Below are 18874 nucleotides of genomic sequence, written 5' to 3'. Positions count from 1 at the left end.
ATCTCATCAAATAGTGGTCCACGTGGCTCAAATGCAGAAACGTAATGGGCCTTTATATGAAAAGGGTTGAAAACCAGTGGTCTGTATACAACGCTTAGACATCGATCCTTCTTGTCCCATCCTTTTTCCTCTCCTCTGCCTCCCTCTTCTTTTGTCAGCCTTGCAGAGGAGAATCACAATGCTCATTTCATTTGCAATCATGGTTTCATGAGGCACCATGCTCTAGTCTGGACTCAGGATGCCTGTTCTGTACATGTATGCAATATGCATGCATGCATGTAGGCATGTGTGTGTGCGCGCGTATGGGTGTGTGTGTGTGTGTAAGAGAGGGCTAGCACCGATCAGGGAGATGGGGGGAGGGGTGATGCCAGAGAATCATAACCCTCCTCCTCCTCCCTCTTGCTTTCCGCCACTTGGTCCCTTATTTCGCTCTCATTCATCCGCTCTACCCTCTTATTCACCCTCCATCCTCACCTCACTGAGGGTCGGTACCATGCTGCGACCGTTTACAGTCAGCAGACCAGACATGCAAGACCCTGCATGTGTTTGTGTTTATGTGTGTGACTGTGTGTGTGTATAATTCTTGCTTGCGTCTTCTTTGTGTGTGAGCGGGTGGGTGGGTGGGTGGGTGCGTGTGCGTGCCGAGGGCTGATCAGCTGTAACATTCCATCAGCGGTCAATCTTTAGCGACGGTCTAGCTGGCTCTGACGCTGCCACCTCCCATTTACTGCTGAACACCACTCTTTGTCAATGCACATCTCCTCTCCTCTGCAGCCACGTTATATGCTCTCTACGCTCTACTAGGGGTGGGCAAAAAGAAATCGATTCAGGGATATATCGGGAATTATTTTAATGCCATGATATTAAAATCGAATCGCCAAGTTCAGAATAATTATACATTAATTATGTATTATATTTATTGTATTTATTTATTTTTTCATGTCAGAAAGACTGACTGACTCCTGGCTGCATTGAAGTCAATGATTGAACTATTCATGGTCTTCTATATTGTTTAGAATTAAAGTGTTCTACTATGATTGAACTTTTCATGACCTATATTGTTTAGAATTGTTTTAAAATGTTCTAGTTAAAAGTTAGTTAGTTAGTTAGTTTAATTTATTGTCCACAATGTGGAAATTTGTCTTCAAACAACATAACATAATAAAAGTAACTTGGGAGAAAAATCGCAATAAATTTAAGAGACATTTAATATATAAATCCAACGCTTCCTCTCATTTGCTAGACAGTGACAACTGTACTAATAATTTAACTCTGTAAAAATGACAGTTAAGTGAACACACCGCATTTTACTGTGTACCTTCCTTCCCCTCGCACTCTTGTCCTTCTTCTCGCAACTAAAATACAAGGTGGTGGTGCAACAATAGCTGTGGCACTGCCTCAGAGAGAGAGAGAGAGAGAGAGAGAGAGAGAGAGAGAGAGAGAGAGAGAGAGACATGGAGAGCGATAGAGTAATATGAGAACAAAGAAGGCTTGAAAGGAGGGAGGAAAGAAAAGACAGGGAAAAGGTCAGAAGGGTATGTATGAGTCAGGAGAAGATGAGTGAACGGATGACAGAATAAAGAACGGAATGAAGAGGAGTGGGCAGGGGTGGAGAGAGGGGCGCACGTCGAGGAGGAGGAGGAGGTAGGGAAGGGATTGGGAGTCAGGAGGTGGAGAACGAGTGAGAGGAAGAATAATTGTCTTTTTGGTCTTCAAAGGGATGTTTGTTGTTCACCGGGCTGAACTAACATGAACCGAGTACTTTGGACTAATCAGACAGATTTTTTTCACATGATGTCACTTTATGCCTCTATATGTCTCTCTCAAACACTTAAAGGGAACCCGATTTTGAACATAAATCCTATTGTCCTGATGCGAGGAGATTCCCTATATGTCTTCTGTGTGTTTCTCTGCTAAACGATGATGGCATATGCGTAATTTGACGGTGAAACAACCGCACTCCATTCCGCAGAGAAATGCACAGAAGACAATGGGTATTTTTGGCCACACTATATTCTGATCTCCTCACATCAGGACAATGGGAGTCACATTAGGTTTTGAAAGTCGGTGATGTTTTACGTTATAAATAGAAAGAAACATTGGTTTAGAGGCCGTCTCTCCAATTTACTAATCTCTAGAGATGGCAGAGTAGTTTTAATGTTTGAGTTACATTGTACGACTAAGTTCAAATCAGGTGATTGGTTTCATAATAAGGCTAATAAAATGACACTGCTGATATGCATTCCTGGAGCATAGTGGGTTAGTATTTATTGTGGTATATTATATAGGCACAGTAATATAGTTTACTACAGCAGTGGTTCCCAAACCTTCTACTTCAGGGTCCCCAATATTGTAAAATCAAAGTTAATTTTAACTCTGAGAGTGTACAAATGGAACCAAATGGACCCGTTATAGGGTCCATTTGGTTTCATTTGTACACTCTCTGAGTTACAGACCTGTAAGAGTCCATTTGGTTCCTACTTGGGACCCCACTTTGGGAACCATTGTACTAGAGCTACTTACGAACATGCACCTGACGGGCGCATTCTGTGGAGTTCCGCTATTTCCTGATTCACGACGATGACCTCTCCTGACCTCCCTGCGTCCTGACTCCTGATCGACCTTTAGTCTTCGCTAGTATATGAACAGATCGATATGCATCGGTGGAATCATCCACAGAGTGAACCATAGTCAAAACAAAGCTCCCTTGACATGGGTACAGACATGTAATTCTGGGGAGTGGGTGTGGTATGGTTTACAACTCCCTGGACTATACCAGAAAAGTCAATAGTTACATTTATACGGCTTGGCTGTCAGATGCACTCTGGGGATCAATGGAATGTACCAATGGGATTTTTACTTACTATTTTTCAAGGTTGGTATAAGGTCATTAACGGGTCTAAAGGATTTAGAACAGCAGTTGTAATAGACATTAGTTAGTAGCAGTACTTGCGCGCTCTGCTTGTGCACAAGTAGGCCATGTATGGCCTACTTGCACCTCGACAGAGTGCATTTCTAGATTATCTTTGGCCCATTTTTCTCCTAATTTAGTCGTTGCCAATTCCCGCTTCCTCTTATACAGCGGTTTCGCAAGCCAGACTGTTCAAATGCTTCCGTCAGACAGTCTGGAGCATAGTAGCCACGGTACCCAGGCTTTTATTTTTGTTCACATTCGGCTCAAAAAGAAAAGCCTGGGGAAACCCATTGGAAAATCTGCCATAGGAAGTGGGAGTCAACTTCTATTTCGCTGACCAATAACAGTGCAGAGGGGCGTCGCTCCAAATTTTGTGACATCAGTGTTCTCCACTGGTTTCTACCGGGGAGGGGAGGAGGGGGCGGGCGCTCAGATCGGTGAACCAATAGGATCCCCCGGATGTTTTCGCCGGGACCCGCCCCTCTAGACCAGAAATGAAACAGATAGGCTGGGGTAGGCTAGGAGCACGGAAGCACTGAAAACGATCTAACGCGGATGTCCCATCTCCTCCCTGCTTCATGTCCCATCTCCTCCCTGCTTCATCTTTGCAGTCGCGTACATTTGTCCTACTGTAAATCATATTAGTCTAGGCAAATATAGCATGCTGCTTAGCAGAAATGGGAGTTCAAAAATATGTTTTAAAGATATTTAAAACGGAACGGAAATGACAAACAGACGACAGCTTCCTTTCTCAGCTTTCGGGAGGTGTAGTCCCAGACTCTATAAAGCATTCGGAGATTCTGGAATAGTTATTTGGCTACACGAGACTACTTATAGAGTAATGCTATGCCTTGGTGCTGCTGACCCCTAGTGGTTGGTTTGTTAGGGAGCACGTATCCCCTCCGATACATATAAAGTTGCCAGACACTTCTTTTCACCTGACACTAAGGAATTTCAGCAGGAGGATGTAACCCTATTGTTTCTAGCTCAATTCCCCAATGAACAGTCATACTGACAAACCTGCTGGAGTCGCTAGCGCAGCAACAGAGATCGCCCTCTCCCCACCTGGCTTCCCTCCAGCAAACACTCCCATATGCACATGGCGGCCATCTTGCCATTAAATGAATGGCATGGTGGCAACATTTTCAATTGACAGCCCATACGTCCAAACAGAAGAGTCCTGATTGTATTAAACGACGTCAAACTCACCAACATTGCAGCTGTACGAAAAGCTTGAATTATTCTTTCTATCTGCAAAGTGTACGTTCGGTTCCATAAAAATCCACCGTAGACATGTTATGAGCTACATTCTGTCAAGAAATTCCTTGCAGGTGATTATTTGTGTGTGTGTTGGAGTTTGGAAGCACTCATTTTCAGTAAGGCAATTTCAAAACAGGTGCTATACGCGCTGAGTGATTATCACGAGCGCTTCCAAACTCCAACACTTAGAAAGATCACCTGCAAGGAATTTCTTGACAGAAAAGTAGCTCATGTCTACTTTGGATTTTTATGAAACAAACACTTTGCAGATAGAAAGAGGATAAATCAAGCTTTCCGGACAGCTGCAATTTGTTTGTGAGTTTGGCATCATTTAATACGATATACAGTACATATAATTTATGGAGTTATTTGTCAGGCATGTATGTTCAAATATGGAGTCTATGCAGATGTCAGAACATCACTGTGATGTCAGAACAGGCCAGCTCCATATATGGAGATGTCCAGAGCATGGGCAGGGGCCATGTCCAGAGCCCCGGCAGAGGCTTTTGTGCTGGTTCTGGACAACCGACGATCCGACGGACTTGGGTGGGGGTGTGGAACGCGTGTGTCAAATTGAAGTCGGTGGGGCGAACGGTTCTCGAGTTATGTGGATTACAGTGGTACGTACACACGTACATACACACAGAGACGTGGTGCATTTTTATTAGGATGGGAAGATGGCCGCTGTGTGCATACGCTCTATTGTGGAGGTGTGGTGAGCAGGAACTTTGCCCCTGTGCCACTGCCACCATAGTGCCTCAGTGGACTGGTTGTTAATTCTAGCCTGCTAAACCACCTGGTTGCAGAATTAAATTACATTTTCATTCAGTCATTCATTAATTGACAATTATTGTTCCAGAGCTGATAAGCCGTGGTTTTTATAGTGAAAGGATAAATCGTTTCTTTTCAGTGCTCTCACACACAAGCTCAAGCACCATGGTTTGACCATAAAATTGGTCAATTATGTTTCTGTAAGGTTTTTAAAGGCACACCAAAGCGTGCAAAGCATGCAAATACACAAATGCATACGTACGGACAAACAGCAGGTGATTATCAGCAAATTCAGTTCAGAAATTACTTATGAGTGCATTGCCATTCAAATGTTGTTCTGCAGCAGTGGTTTTCAACCAGTGGTCCGGGGACCATCAGTGGTCCTTGAGGGGGTTCCTGGTGGTCCCCAGCTAAATTATGGAGTTGGTAACCAAATTAACCCTTGTAGATCTTTAACACTTGAGAGCGTAAAATGAAACCAAATGGACCATTGGTTTCATTTTACAAGAGTTACACCCGCATTACTAAGTTAATTTACAAGAAGTCTACACAATGAGAGAATGTAAAATTATTATTATTTTGATCGTTTGCCTGTTATCTCTCCTATGGTACCACATCAATACAGCACAGAATAGTGGACAAAATCTTATCCAACAACAACAATATATTCTTTCATTTTGGGTCTGAGAGGCTAAATCTCAACAAATGTAGCTCAAATCATGCCCATTATTTAAATGGGCCTTGATATGAAAAAGGTTGAAAACCACTGGTCTACCCAATTCTTCAACGCAACAAACCATGACCTGTAGCTGTAACCCCAGTTTATGTCCCGAGCCACATTTGTGCACTTAACTACTGATCTAGCTACAGAGTATGCACCTCTACCTACGTCTGTGTCAAAGTGTCATCCATTTAACCATGCATCTAATCCATCCATCCTATCTGATTGATAACTGAACAATATTGACTCATAGCAACCGCTGCGCGTTGCCAAGTGAATCGAAAGGCTTGGTTTCCTTGGCAACTATGTTCCAATGCCACTCTCCCTCCTCCTGCCTGCAAATCGCGGCCGTCGCATGGAAACCATGTATCTCCATAACTCAACTTTTCATGTTTTTTTCCCCCCCGTAAATGAATGCCCTACTTTGTGCTACGGTAGTGTCAGGCAACGGTAGCGGATCCACAAGCTCACAATGCAGTTGAATGCACTGGAAAGCGACGTGTCGTGAGCTTGTAGATCAGCTATTTTGGAAAATGTTTGAAAGTGATGGCGAAAGAGGTTAACCGTGTATGTGAGGTTTTAGAAATACTGAACCAATTAACGGTATTAACAAGAGCCTGTGACTAGATAAGAACTACATGGGATCCATTGGAGCACAGGCTATTTTGTTTTTCTGTTTTCTGTAAAGTAACGCTTTTGGACATTCAAGGTTTCCACCTGACATCATTCTTGATAAAAATGCGATGATGCAAGGGAAGCAGAGGGAGTGTTAATAGTTACACCAGTCAGTAACACAGTCTACAGGCAGTGGTGAGCAGGACACAATGAATTATGTCCTTCCTTTAGCTTTCATTACCACATGTGTAGTACATAAATGTACAGTATTATTGTATGAATTTACCCATAACACCCACATTAGCCTCCATATATATTGAATCGTTTCTGAATTATCTCAGAAATATAGATACAGATATAAGATATAATTATTATGCAAACATGCCTAATTGTTGCCTGGCTTGTATAGGCGATCGCTTGTAGACTGTAATGTGTGGGTTGTGTGTTATTCTCCTGCCCTTCGTTTATGCCGTACATGTGCGCCTTCCTTTGCCCTTGCTGACATTGTGCAACTCGACACCTAATGCCTTCCTGACCCCCCCCAACAATGTGTGATGTTGAAATATATTATGTTGACCTCCATCGTTGTCTCTCTCTCTCTCTCTGTCTGTCTCTCAGGTGGTGGGTGCTCATGCTGTAACCGCAGTGGTGTGTGGAGCCGACGAGCCCTGGTTGATGCAGTGAAGTGTTCCGCGGGGATAAACGCGAGCATACGGTAAGAATGAACCACAAGGGCTCGGGGAAGGGAGGAAATACATTTACAGTTAACATGACAACACAACATCTGAAAGCAGCAGACCGCGGACAAACACCATATGGGCCACGTAGAGAGGAGGAGGAGATGCAGGGGAGGAGGAACAGTGAGATGGAGTTGAAAGTGAGAGGGAGAAACATGATGATGGCTCGAAGAGGAGAGATGAGGGTAAAGGGAAGGATGTACAGCAGTGGTTCTGAAACATTTTCATGTGAACGAGCCACAAGTTCATATGTTTTAGAACCCATTTCATCCCAGGGACCCCCACAATCTTTTATTTTTGTACTCAAAATCTTTCACATTTTCACATGATTGGCTATTTTTGAGTGGTCCACAGTACTCCACACCGCTCGATGATTGGAAGCGTGTGTCCCTATGTATGTCTGTTTGGAGTAGGAACAGCTGCACCTTCCTAGTGGCACTGTTGAGCTACACACTGTGCACTATAACTATTACAACAGTACAGTACAGTACAGTACAGTACAGTACAGTACAGTACAGTACAGTACAGTACAGTACAGTACAGTACAGTACAGTACAGTACTCCGAGAGTCCAAGTACAGTACAGTACACAGTATACAGCATCTACGATACAGTATAGACTGTAGTAGAGTAACTATCACAATATAAGTATAGTTGCACCGCTCAGTTCACAGGTGAGATTGTGGCCTGGGCCGTGGCTTAGTGGTCCAGGCACCTTGGCTGGTAATCCAGTCTGGCAGTGTGCCGCGGGTTCGACTCCCGGTCCCGACGGCCTTTACTGGATGTCTTTCCCCCATCTCTCTCCCCATTTCCTGTCAGCCTACATGTCCCTCCATAAAATAAAGGCGAAAGGCTCAACTGCTTCAAAGGCTTACATTCACAGCCCACTGCATTCAGCTATAGGGGGCAGGCCCTTTCAAAACAAGATATTTTGGTCTAAATTAAGCAGTATACAGTAAATGTCCTAATTTTAAATGAGAATGAAGTCACAGTGCGGGGATATTGTTAGAATTGTCATTCATAAATGTTAAATTACAATGAAATTCAACTACTACTGATTCCGTCATGGAACCCTCTCAGGGTCCAACTGTGAAAACCACTGAGGAGAGAGAGAACGTATAGCAGATGGATGGACAGAGAGAGAGAGAGAGAGAGAGAGAGAGAGAGAGAGAGAGAGAGGTGTAATGATATTAACATTGATTTCTCGGTGGAGAAACGCAGACTGTTCCTGTAGTTGTATACTGTACGATTAAGGGTGGAACTCAGGCTTGAACATGCACAAGGTTTCAGGGACACTACTGTCTTTTCAGGCTAGGCTAGAGATGCTCTGAGGTCTGGAGCGGCTTTGCTCTTCAACCGTTAGGGAGTGGAGATATGTCTTTATAGAATATGCTGAAGGAGCCAGTTGGTTCCTCTTGTTAGACTACAGATGAGTGGTGTGTGTGTGTGTGTGTGTGTGTGTGTGTGTGTGTGTGTGTGTGTGTGTGTGTGTGTGTGTGTGTGTGTGTGTGTGTGTGTGTGTGTGTGTGTGTGTTTGTGTGTGTGTGTGCTGCGTAGGCCCTGTTATATAAATGAAGCACTTTGCTCGATTTTCAGGACGACTGATTTTCCAAGTGTAGGCTGAGTACGTAGTGAAAAAGAAAGTCTGCACACTGGTTCTCAGCATCACTTGTGATCGACAACATTCCGATCACTTGACTTTCATCGGGAATTTATAAAATTCTCGAAGAATTTTGAGTGATGGAAACATTGTTGTGCAGCAATAGAAACGAGGATCTGATACCCAGTCGTGTCAGTGGACTTTGTTCTATTTCACTGTTGATCTGCACCCTCTCTTCTAGGCTCAGTACATACTCATGTATAAAGGAAGGCAAGTGGTGGAAAAAGTACTCAAAGTAAAAGTATAAATACTGCAATATAGAACTACTCTGTTACAAGTAAAAGTCCTGTATTCAAAATGTACAAAACTATTGGCATCAAAATGTATCAAAAGTAGAAAGTACTCATTGTGCAGAATGTCTCATTTCACGTTTTTAAAATGACTACAAATGTTTAGAAAATAGCAGATCTACAAGCTCACAAGTGATGCAGGGATTCAACATTGGTGAACATTGACTGGGCGTCAACCATTAGGATAGAAGTGCGTGGCTGACCCCGCTTGGCAGGCAAAAACAAAATGCCACTGGCTACAATCCGAAAGACAACTTTTTTTTATTTGTTTAAAGATTTGTTTTTGGCTTTTGTGACTTTATCGACAGTTACATTGAAGACGGACAGGAAAGAGGGAGAGAGAGAAGGGAGAGACAAGCAGCAAAGGTCGTCATGAACGGGCCTCGAACACGTGGCGCGCTGTCAGGCCAGAGCCTATATGTGGCATGCGCCTGGATACGGTGGGTAGGGTTGGTCAATGGTCAATCACACATGCACAGGGGATTGGCGTGCGTGTGTGCACACGCGTGTGTGAGAGATGACTAGTGAAACAATCCGTGGTTGTGTAATAAATAACATGTGGAAGGAAGCACCAGTCACCCGGATTAAACGCGTGCGTGTGTGTTTGCTCAAACCAATCACCACTTTCATTTGCACACTTGTCTGTTTGTACCCGAAGGCCCACCAGTGAATCTGGATGGTGCCATGACAGAAATGCTCTGTGACATGGACAAGAGGCACCGGGAGTGTGCAGCTGACTGCTGAAATAGAGAAGTAAGGAGGCGACGATGGCTTCCGGCACAATTGTTTTGAGGAACCTAAAAGTTGGCATCAGAGACAGAGCCCGACAGAGAGATAAGAGATAGAGTTTCTCCTCACAGTCCGCAACTAAATTCACTCTAGCAGGGGTCTTCAATATTGTTGTTTTCAGACCAAGGACCCCTTTGCTGACAAAGAGAGAGAGACAAAGAGCAACCAAACTATAGTTTGACAGCACTATATGATTAGGGTTGTGCAAATTAATGTTTTATGTTTGTGTTACACTTAATAAACCCTTAATACTTAGTAAACTTGACCCTTGGCTAGGTACTTGATCTGCTCTTTTTCCCTCTAAACCAAACCACTTCCCTGAAAATAACCAATGACATGTCGCACTGATGCATTGTGAGCTTGTAGATCGGCTATTTTCTGCGAATATTCCCAGAGGATATGGATGTCAGGGTTCAAGTGGTTAATGTAAAAAGAAAAAAAAGTTCCTATCACCGCCGCAGAATACTTCTATTTGGAATGTATCCGGTTTTAGAAAGTATACCTGATGTAGTTTATGTTGAAGCTATATTGATTAATAGTCTGTGAACACCTTCAGTAAAAATACATTTAAATCGTGTAACGCGCCAGCCACGGGGGGGGGGGGGGGGGGGGGTGGAAGCAGAGAAAACAACATGTTTTTAAATAGAGGGCTGAAAAAGAGAAGTGTGAAGTGGACAGAGAGATCAACAGACAGACAGACAGACAGACAGACAGACAGACAGACAGACAGACAGACAGACAGACAGACAGACAGACAGACAGACAGACAGAACTTAAGAGTATGTGTCACTAAGGGAACGATAACTGGTGCCACCCTGTGACACCTGTTCCCACTCTGAAGAGAGCCAACCCGGTATTAGCTCAGTAGCACCGACAGGTTGCATTTCCACACAGCCGAGAGAAAGAGAGAGAGAGAGAGAGAGAGGGAGAGAGAGAGAGAGGGGGGATAGGAGGGCAAGACAAAGAGAGGAGGAGGCAGAAGAAACTGAGGGAGATACAAGAAGAGGCGAGATAGACATTCTTAAGAAAACACGGTAAGGAGAGAAGCTGGTTTGCAAATTCGTTTGTGAGGCTAATTCTGATTGGTTTTAAATATGATCAGTGCAGTGGAAACCTTAAATATGGTCAGTGCTGTTGGGTGGAAACATTGCTCATCACAGGCTCTCATTGATACTTTATATAAAACCCACACCCACAGACTTAACCACTTTCAACCTGGTGTCCCTATAGTTTAGGCATGTCATTAATAGGCGATAATTTTGTGAAAATTTTAAAGATCTTTACAAAACAGCTGATCTTCAAGCTCACGTGTCACATCACCATTTTTGGCTATAAGGTTTCTGCCCGACAGTGAGTCAGTGACTAAATAATATTGGGTGTATTGTCTGATGCTACATATTAACAGAAAGGAAAAAGAATTCAGCCAGAAGTCCCAACCCCATAAAGATGTTTGTCTTGGTGGTTATCAGTTTCAGTAGTGCTGCTGTAGTCACCTTCACCTTCCGCGCGCACATGCGTGTGTGTGTGTGCCTGTGAGCTTGTCAGACACAAACACGTCCTCCTAGCTGGATGTTGTTTTCCACATGCACTGCACCGCTGAGTGGCAGCAGACCATTATAACCAGGTCAACAGTAACCTGGCAACCACCAGCCAAGGCAGCACTCTCTGGATGGATGGTTGGATGCTTCACATACAGTACCATTGATACTGTGTAGTGTCAGTGTGCGTGCGTGCGCGCGTGCGTGCGTGCGTGCGTGCGTGCGTGCGTGCGTGCGTGCGTGCGTGCGTGCGTGCGTGCGTGCGTGCGTGCGTGCGTGCGTGCGTGCGTGCGTGCGTTATAGCAGCGGTTCTCATCCTGTGGACCAGGGGCCACTACTGTGCCACGAGGGTATATACCCTCGTGGCACATACCCTCGTATATACCCTCGTATATACCCTCGTGGCATATAGGTTGAGAACCGCTGCTATAGGGCACGCACGCACGCACGCACCAGAGTAATTGGCAAAACACAAACATTTGAATGATATAAAACTTACATAAAAAGCAAAAAAAGGTATTTTTTCTTTGAAACCTTGAAAAGTACGTTTTCATTTTAATGCCACTAAATGGGAACTTAAAGTAGCCTATACTAGTATGTTGACCATTGATCAAACCAAGCACAATTAATTGATTTAATCATAACATGCTCTGAAAATGCATGCTGCATGCAATGCACCAATCTGTCCGGGCAGTCAATGAATGACTATGAATACATTGAGCTGGGGATCCCCTCGAGGACCCCTGAGGGTCCCTGAACCCCACTTTGAGAACCACTGGCCATACAGTATCTCCTCCCAACACACACACTCAGCCTGTTGGATTCGGCAGTCAGAAACCTTTGACGCTTTACAAGCGAGACTCCTGCAGTATCTTGGATCTCAGCATGGCTTCACCTTTGCAATGACCTTGTCAGGCTCCAAGTGTGAATATGTAATTAATATATTCATAGCATGGAGTTCAGCCGGTATCTTACAGCAGGTGGTCTAAAGTCAAGAGGAGTCAGGGTGATTTTCATCCTGTTTTGGAGCTATTATTCATCGTCATAATCATTACAATAATTATAGCTGGAGTATTGGACATTAACTAAGTAATTTTTTTTTATCTGTTCTTGTGAGCTTGTAGATCGGTTATTTTCACTATTATTGATATTACTTGTACTTTGTAATTAGTGCTTTTGAATACTTCAAGGGCTGGGACACTGTAGTAGAGGTTTGGATTGTGTAGTTACCTTGTCATGATGTAACTCCAAAGGTGGGCAAGAAATACAAACTTATTGACAACAAAACAAAATAGGAGGCTCTGCGTACGGGTACATTTGGTACATTTTGGTACATGGGGAGAGCAACGGACTTGAACTCATGCTTCCTTCATGCCTGAGTGTCCAAGTTGCTCCTTTACACCTGACAGGGGGGGGTTTCCCTTGTTGGACGTAGCGCGTGGAAGGAACACGTTATTCCAACCAGTTCCTTTCCCCTCCATCAGACACCCCGGCTGGCCAGGGGGGGAGCAAATTTCTAATGGAGCAAGTATTCCTTGCCCATCTTTGGAGTTACACCATGGCAACTACAAAACCAAAACCTCTTTTTTATTTTTTTTAAGTAGTGAGTAATATTTGACCATGAGTATTTATATTTTGACCCACGTACTGGAGTTGAGTACTTTGTCCACCACTGTATAGCTGTGACTCAGCAGGCAGCTCTCTCCCTTTCTCTTTCTCCCACCACTATTGATTTAACGTGCTAAGATAAAACTCATATCTCTCTCTCTCTCTAGACATATATATAGGCATATATATAGTCATATACAGTATAGACAACATAGAGCGAACAAAATCCAAAGCCGAAACATCTACCTCTCAACTACAGCGAGGGTGGTAATTCTAACTTCCTCCCCATCTCCCTATCTGTCTGCTCCTCAGTGCTGCATTGCAACACCAATTACTGCTGAGCGTCAGTGAAAAGGCCTTTTGCAGGACGGTGGCATCTCGTAATCATGCTAATGCTATAGGCACACATCACTGGCAGCATGGCAGTATATATATAGCACAGAGATGTAAAAGGATATGAAAGCGGAAGTGAAACGTGGTACAGTACATAGGTTGCTTCCTTTCAGGCTCTTCCCTTGACATGACAAAGGTTTGAGCACCACTGATATATAGCAACATAAGTGTTGTTGTTCAGAAAACTGCTAGGATTTATGAGACAGTTTTAGAATGGGCATATAAGGTCTTAATGGATTCAAAGTCAGCTTCCCTCTCTGATCATGGCAGGTGGAGGTACAGTACTGAATCTGGATATGGACCTTGTAACACATTAGGATGTACTGTAACAAGTGACAGATTATACTCGGTGGCAATGAAATCTCTTTCAATTGGTTGAAATTGTAATAGAGCCGTTGTAATTGCATTTTCATTGACTTTGTGATAAATGTTATGAGATTTGAGTTGGTAATGGATAATGAAATAATGACCAGATATCACAGGCCCGGCGCCACGGGGGTGCTAGAGGGGGCCTGGCACCCTCAGTTGCAAAGTCTGCCCCCTCAGTTTAAGTTCTATATTGTTTTACTATATTAAAATTAGATGTGCCCCCTCGCCATTTTCAACTGCCCCCTCAGTCATTTCATCCTGGAGCCGAGCCTGAGATATCATTAGATAATAAAACAAAGTAATACATTACAACATTACTATGCATTTCAATATCAGTCTAAAAGTGTATCGTATATTATCTGTCCGTTATACTATGTTAGCAGGTTTTAGTACATTTGTAAGCTATTATACTAAACTTTGCCAAAAGACGACATTATCACATCACATTATTCTTAGTTTTTTAAAGACTCTTATCCACATCTATATCCAAACCTGTATTCTTTCTCCCCCGAAACCAAAGAACACTTAGAACAGTCATATTTCAACCTGAACAATTAGCAAAAACTTGACTGTTGGGATATATTTTTCAGCTTCAGTAGATGTGCACAATATTAGACGCAAGCACAACAGTGCTTGCATCTAATGTTTAATTTATACTACATCATAGAAAATATCAGCTTTATGAGCTGTATACCCACATGTTCATAAAGGAATCTTGTCCTAATGGATTTGTCCCACTTCCCTTTACGCCTATTATCCGAGTTTCTTTATGACAGTGCTTTTCTATTGCCCGTGGGCATGGACGTCAGAGAGAGCTTGCCTTCTCTCATAAAGGTTCTATAGACTCCTGTACATGAAGGGTATTATTAAGCAAGAGTACCTCCCATATTGCAGGCTTTTATTAAGTTACAAAAGTAATGTAAACGGATTAAAAGCCCTGCTCAGCTCTACAGCGGCTCCCAATGAGCGAGCTAAGTGATTCGATGCTGTATTTACAGTCCTCTCTAATCAAATACAGCCGTGCATTCTGGATTTCAATGCAAACTGTGGTTAGTGTCAGTCATGTGTGATCGGTATGTCTGACGGGATGCCAAGATGGAAGGAGAAATGCGGAAAGGGAAATGAGAAACATGCAGAAAAGGTTGAACAACTAAACAAGACACATCTAATAGCGGCGTGGCTTCCATGTGGATCTCTTACTTGTGATGTCATGTCATTCATCTACGTATTTGGGCAAGGTTGCAGCCCTAGTTCAGTTAAAGTTTAAAAAGTTCAATATTTCAAAAAGGTATAAAACATACGTATATTTGAAACATAGTACATCCTTGGCCCGCTTGCAGCGTGCACAAACGATCTGGTCACTGGTCCAGCGGTTTGTGAGATTAGCCCCAAACTCACAAACACATACAGCCCCTTTTCAAGCCCCTACAGCACCATGCCAAAAGCGCTTCACAAAATAATAGAATTAATAATGCAAAGAAAAAGAGATTTTTATTTTAGATACATTTATACTGTATATACATATACACACTCGTGTATATTCAGTGCATTACAACTAAATAAAGGCTAAAACAACAAAAGGAACCATTCGATATTGCAAAAGATGTGCCGATATCTCAGCCAGGTTCTGTGTACTGTATGTATTTTGTTGTTTCCTTCCGTCCAGGTTGCCAGACATGGGGAACCTCATTAAGGTCCTTGGCAAGGATTTAGAGAATTGTCCACATTTTTTCCTGGACTTTGAAAGTAAGTGACCACTGGGATGTGTGTTGGTGTTTGTGTGTATGCATTTGAAATGTGTGTGTGTGTGTGTGCGCACGTTTTGTGTGTAGTTGTGGGGTTGTGGAGGGTATGTTTGGACATGGCTCGGCAAGGTTTTGATGGTGTGAGGGAGTGACATTGTGGATGTGGTTTGTCATGATCGGACGCTCTCTATTCCCACTCCTGGACGGCAAGAGCATCATGTCAAATCTGAGCCATTTGGTTCTATGTAGCCTCGCGAAGGCAGTCAATAGGATATCTCTACCTATACCGAGTATGTCTGGTGACATCGAAATACAGTGTATTGTGAAAAATGGGTGGAAACAGTAGAATCTTTTTTTTAAATAACTGCATTGCCAAACTAATGCAAAGTCTTGAGGGAGGTCCTTCATGTCATCTGGACGGTGACATGATTTGTTTTCACAGCAGTAGGCAATACGTTTGTTAGTGGCTGTTGTTAGCTCTCCACTGTTCTAGCTGTCGCATTGACTTTAGATGTCACCAGATGTAACGGTAGGCGGTGATCTACAATGGGCTATATATATGCACACACTTCCGGGTCGCTTCCCTACTTCCTTCACAGGTGTTACCGATGATACTAATTAAGGCTCTGTTCCATTTAGTATGCAGTGGTTATCAAACTTTTAAAACTACTAATTTCAAGGACTCCCATACATGTGGGACTCAGAGAGTGTACAAAATAATGGATCTCTCAGAGTTACACATCCGTACGGGGCCATTTGGAACCCACCCACTTCGCTCTCTGGAAACACTTTGAGACCCACTGGAGTAGCAGTGTGTTTCCGGTGAGCCAACAATGCATGCACAATAGCAGCACCCTGACTCTGTTTGACAAGAATGGAACAGAGCCTTCATTAGTATCATCCATAACATCTGTGAAGGAAGTAGGGAAGCGGCCCAACTTCTTTCCAAAATGGCGTGTGCGCATATAGCCCATTGCCTGACTAGGTTCTATGTGACATTTTCAAATGATAACTGCACTGAATGCTTGTCAAGACAAGCGCTTCTGGGAGCAGCAGCTTCTCTTAACCCCCGCTGCCTCAAAACCAAGAGTGGGATTACAGACTGTCCGAGCACCTGTTTCCATCCCACCTTCACCCATCATGACTCCATGGTACCATTCCAACGACAACCCCAACCTGTTAGCCAACTCCCTACACTCCACTCCTAGCACATCACACACACACTCACACACACACACACACAAACACACACAAACACACACCCCCCAAACACCCATCCCTCATCACCCACAGACTTCTCCCCTCTTTCTGTTCCAGGGGGCTCATGGGAAATCTCCTGAAAGTCCTGGCTTGCGCCGAACTTGAGCATGGCCAAATAGTTTTCCTTGACTTTGAACGTGAGACCATCCGCTTTTTTTTTTCCTTTTCTTTTAGTTCTCCCTTTCTCCGTGTTTCCTTTGGTTTTCTTTCAGTGTTCATTCCGTCACGCAGGGTTCGATTTGACGGGGGGTGAAATCCATGCCTCTACTTTTAATATCCCCCTGTCTCTGATCATTATTATTTTTTTATCGCTGGTGGGGATCATGTTTTATCCCTGCTTTGGCCAGACTGTAGTAAATACACTACATGCATTTCCTTTATGGAAATGCAGATGTTTTATCTTTATCACAATGTAACAATTTAATAAAACATGTATGTTAACCACGTTAACCCTGGCTATTCCCTATTTCGGGCAAATATTTCTAAATCTGTCCAAATGTGTCAAAACGTTTTTCTTTTATATAATACAAGCCTATAGCAAAAATAGCAAATCTACAAGCCCACAACACATCGCATCGCACTGTGACTGAAATTGAAATTGTGAGCTAGTAGATCAGTTATTTTCGTTATTTTATTTGTCATACAAAGAAGTATACAGGCCAGGGCTTAAGTGGTCAAGAAAATATCTCCCCCGTTTCAAATTTCTTTATTTCAAATCGAACCCTGCAGTCACTCTGTGTTTACCAGTGTTGTCATCATTTCAATGCACCCATTGGCCCCCAGCTGTTCCCTCACACGCTCCTTAATCCTTTGTTTTGATTTCTGCTCAGTGCTATCAAGGGACTGGTATTCAAACGCCACTCAGCCTCTGTTTAAACTTTAAACAGAAACATAAAAGGCTTTAAACTTTAAAGGCAAAGGGGCTGCAAAATGGAAAATAAAAGAAAAAAACTATAAAAATATAGTAATGCCCTGATCAGCTGATTTTTTTTATTTCGCATAAACAGTGTAATATATACACATCATATGCTTAACTCCTCGACTGCCACCAGTGCCGTTATGCGTGTACGTTTACCCATTGGTTAAATTAGACCCTGAATAAATACAAGAGACATGACAATGAATGCCAGTCCTTTTGATCCTTCTGTCGCTTGTGGATAATGATACAATAACGTCCAACATTATCCCTCTAACTCTGCATCTTCCCTCTGTTCTAACCCGTTGTGTGAGCCAGCATGATCTATCAAGCGTGTGTGTGTGTGTGTGTGTGTGTGTGTGTGTGTGTGTGTGTGTGTGTGTGTGTGTGTGTCACTCTAACCAAGTAAACATGGCCACCTCCATTCGCCACCATCTCATCCTCCAAGTCAATGGACTTTAGCCTTAATCTATTCCAGCATAATTCTTCCTCTTCCAAACATCCCTTAACAGCTGCTTTTTTACTTTTCGACTGATTGTATGTTACAATAGGAGGAGGTAGGCTCACTGATGGCGAGAAAGAGAGGTCGTCTTTAACGGTCGAATCTCACCTTCATCCATAATGGCAGTGACTCACTGCATGAATAGGACCTGGAATTGATTAGGTCGACACGTCTAGACACTCCCCCTCTCCAATCTGTGAGCCGTCCTACTCAACCCAAAGACAATAGTCAGCTCTGTCACACGGTTGGTCTAAAGTTCATCATAAAGTTCTATGGAGAGAGTGCAACGCTTGCATATAGGGGTGCAGCAGTTAATCGAAGAAATTCAGACAAACAAAGCTCGGAATTCTGGGCCCTACACAACAAATGTGTTTAATCAATTTAATACATTTATACATTTTACACATGACCTTACGGGTTAAGTTAAATTACCACTTTTGCTTGATGTGATGAAGAATAGATCATACAAGCACCCAGATAATTATTACACGTAATGAACAATGAAAGCTATAAGCCTGAGGATATTTGAGGGACCGTGTCAGCTCAGGGGTTTTGGAACCACCACCAACCATGAAGGGAAGGCATTCCCATACACACGCTTTAAGCAGATGTCACATACAGCACCTGAGTCATACGTTAGGCACGGATGACTCAAGAAAAGAAAATCCTTGTGTGTATATAATGCAACACATACACGTGTTCCGGCTTGTGCGCCAACAGCACTCTGCATAGGCATACAATGCATTACAGAGCTGTTACTGAGAGATGCCCTGCAGCAAAATGGTGT

The 18874-nt window shown here is 43.2% G+C and overlaps 1 protein-coding gene across 2 annotated transcripts in view; it reads left to right on the top strand.

The window, feature by feature from the left end:
* The window catches only part of fam49al (family with sequence similarity 49 member A, like), a 45320-nt gene that overhangs the window by 14165 nt on the left and 12281 nt on the right, over positions 1-18874 (top strand). Inside the window, exons 2-3 of one of the 2 annotated variants that reach the window (XM_079522170.1) lie at positions 6900-6996; positions 16727-16806. In XM_079522170.1, the coding sequence (XP_079378296.1) occupies positions 16734-16806 (73 nt within the window). In that variant the 5' untranslated portion in view covers positions 6900-6996; positions 16727-16733. Of the gene's footprint in view, positions 1-6899; positions 6997-15334; positions 15411-16726; positions 16807-18874 lie in introns of those variants that run through there. The other variant, XM_079522171.1, reaches the window with a different exon arrangement.

Source organism: Electrona antarctica (assembly GCF_951216825.1).
Source record: "Electrona antarctica genome assembly, chromosome: 15".
NCBI classification, from domain to species: Eukaryota; Metazoa; Chordata; class Actinopteri; order Myctophiformes; family Myctophidae; genus Electrona; species Electrona antarctica.
This window is presented reverse-complemented; position numbering and strand designations above follow the sequence as displayed.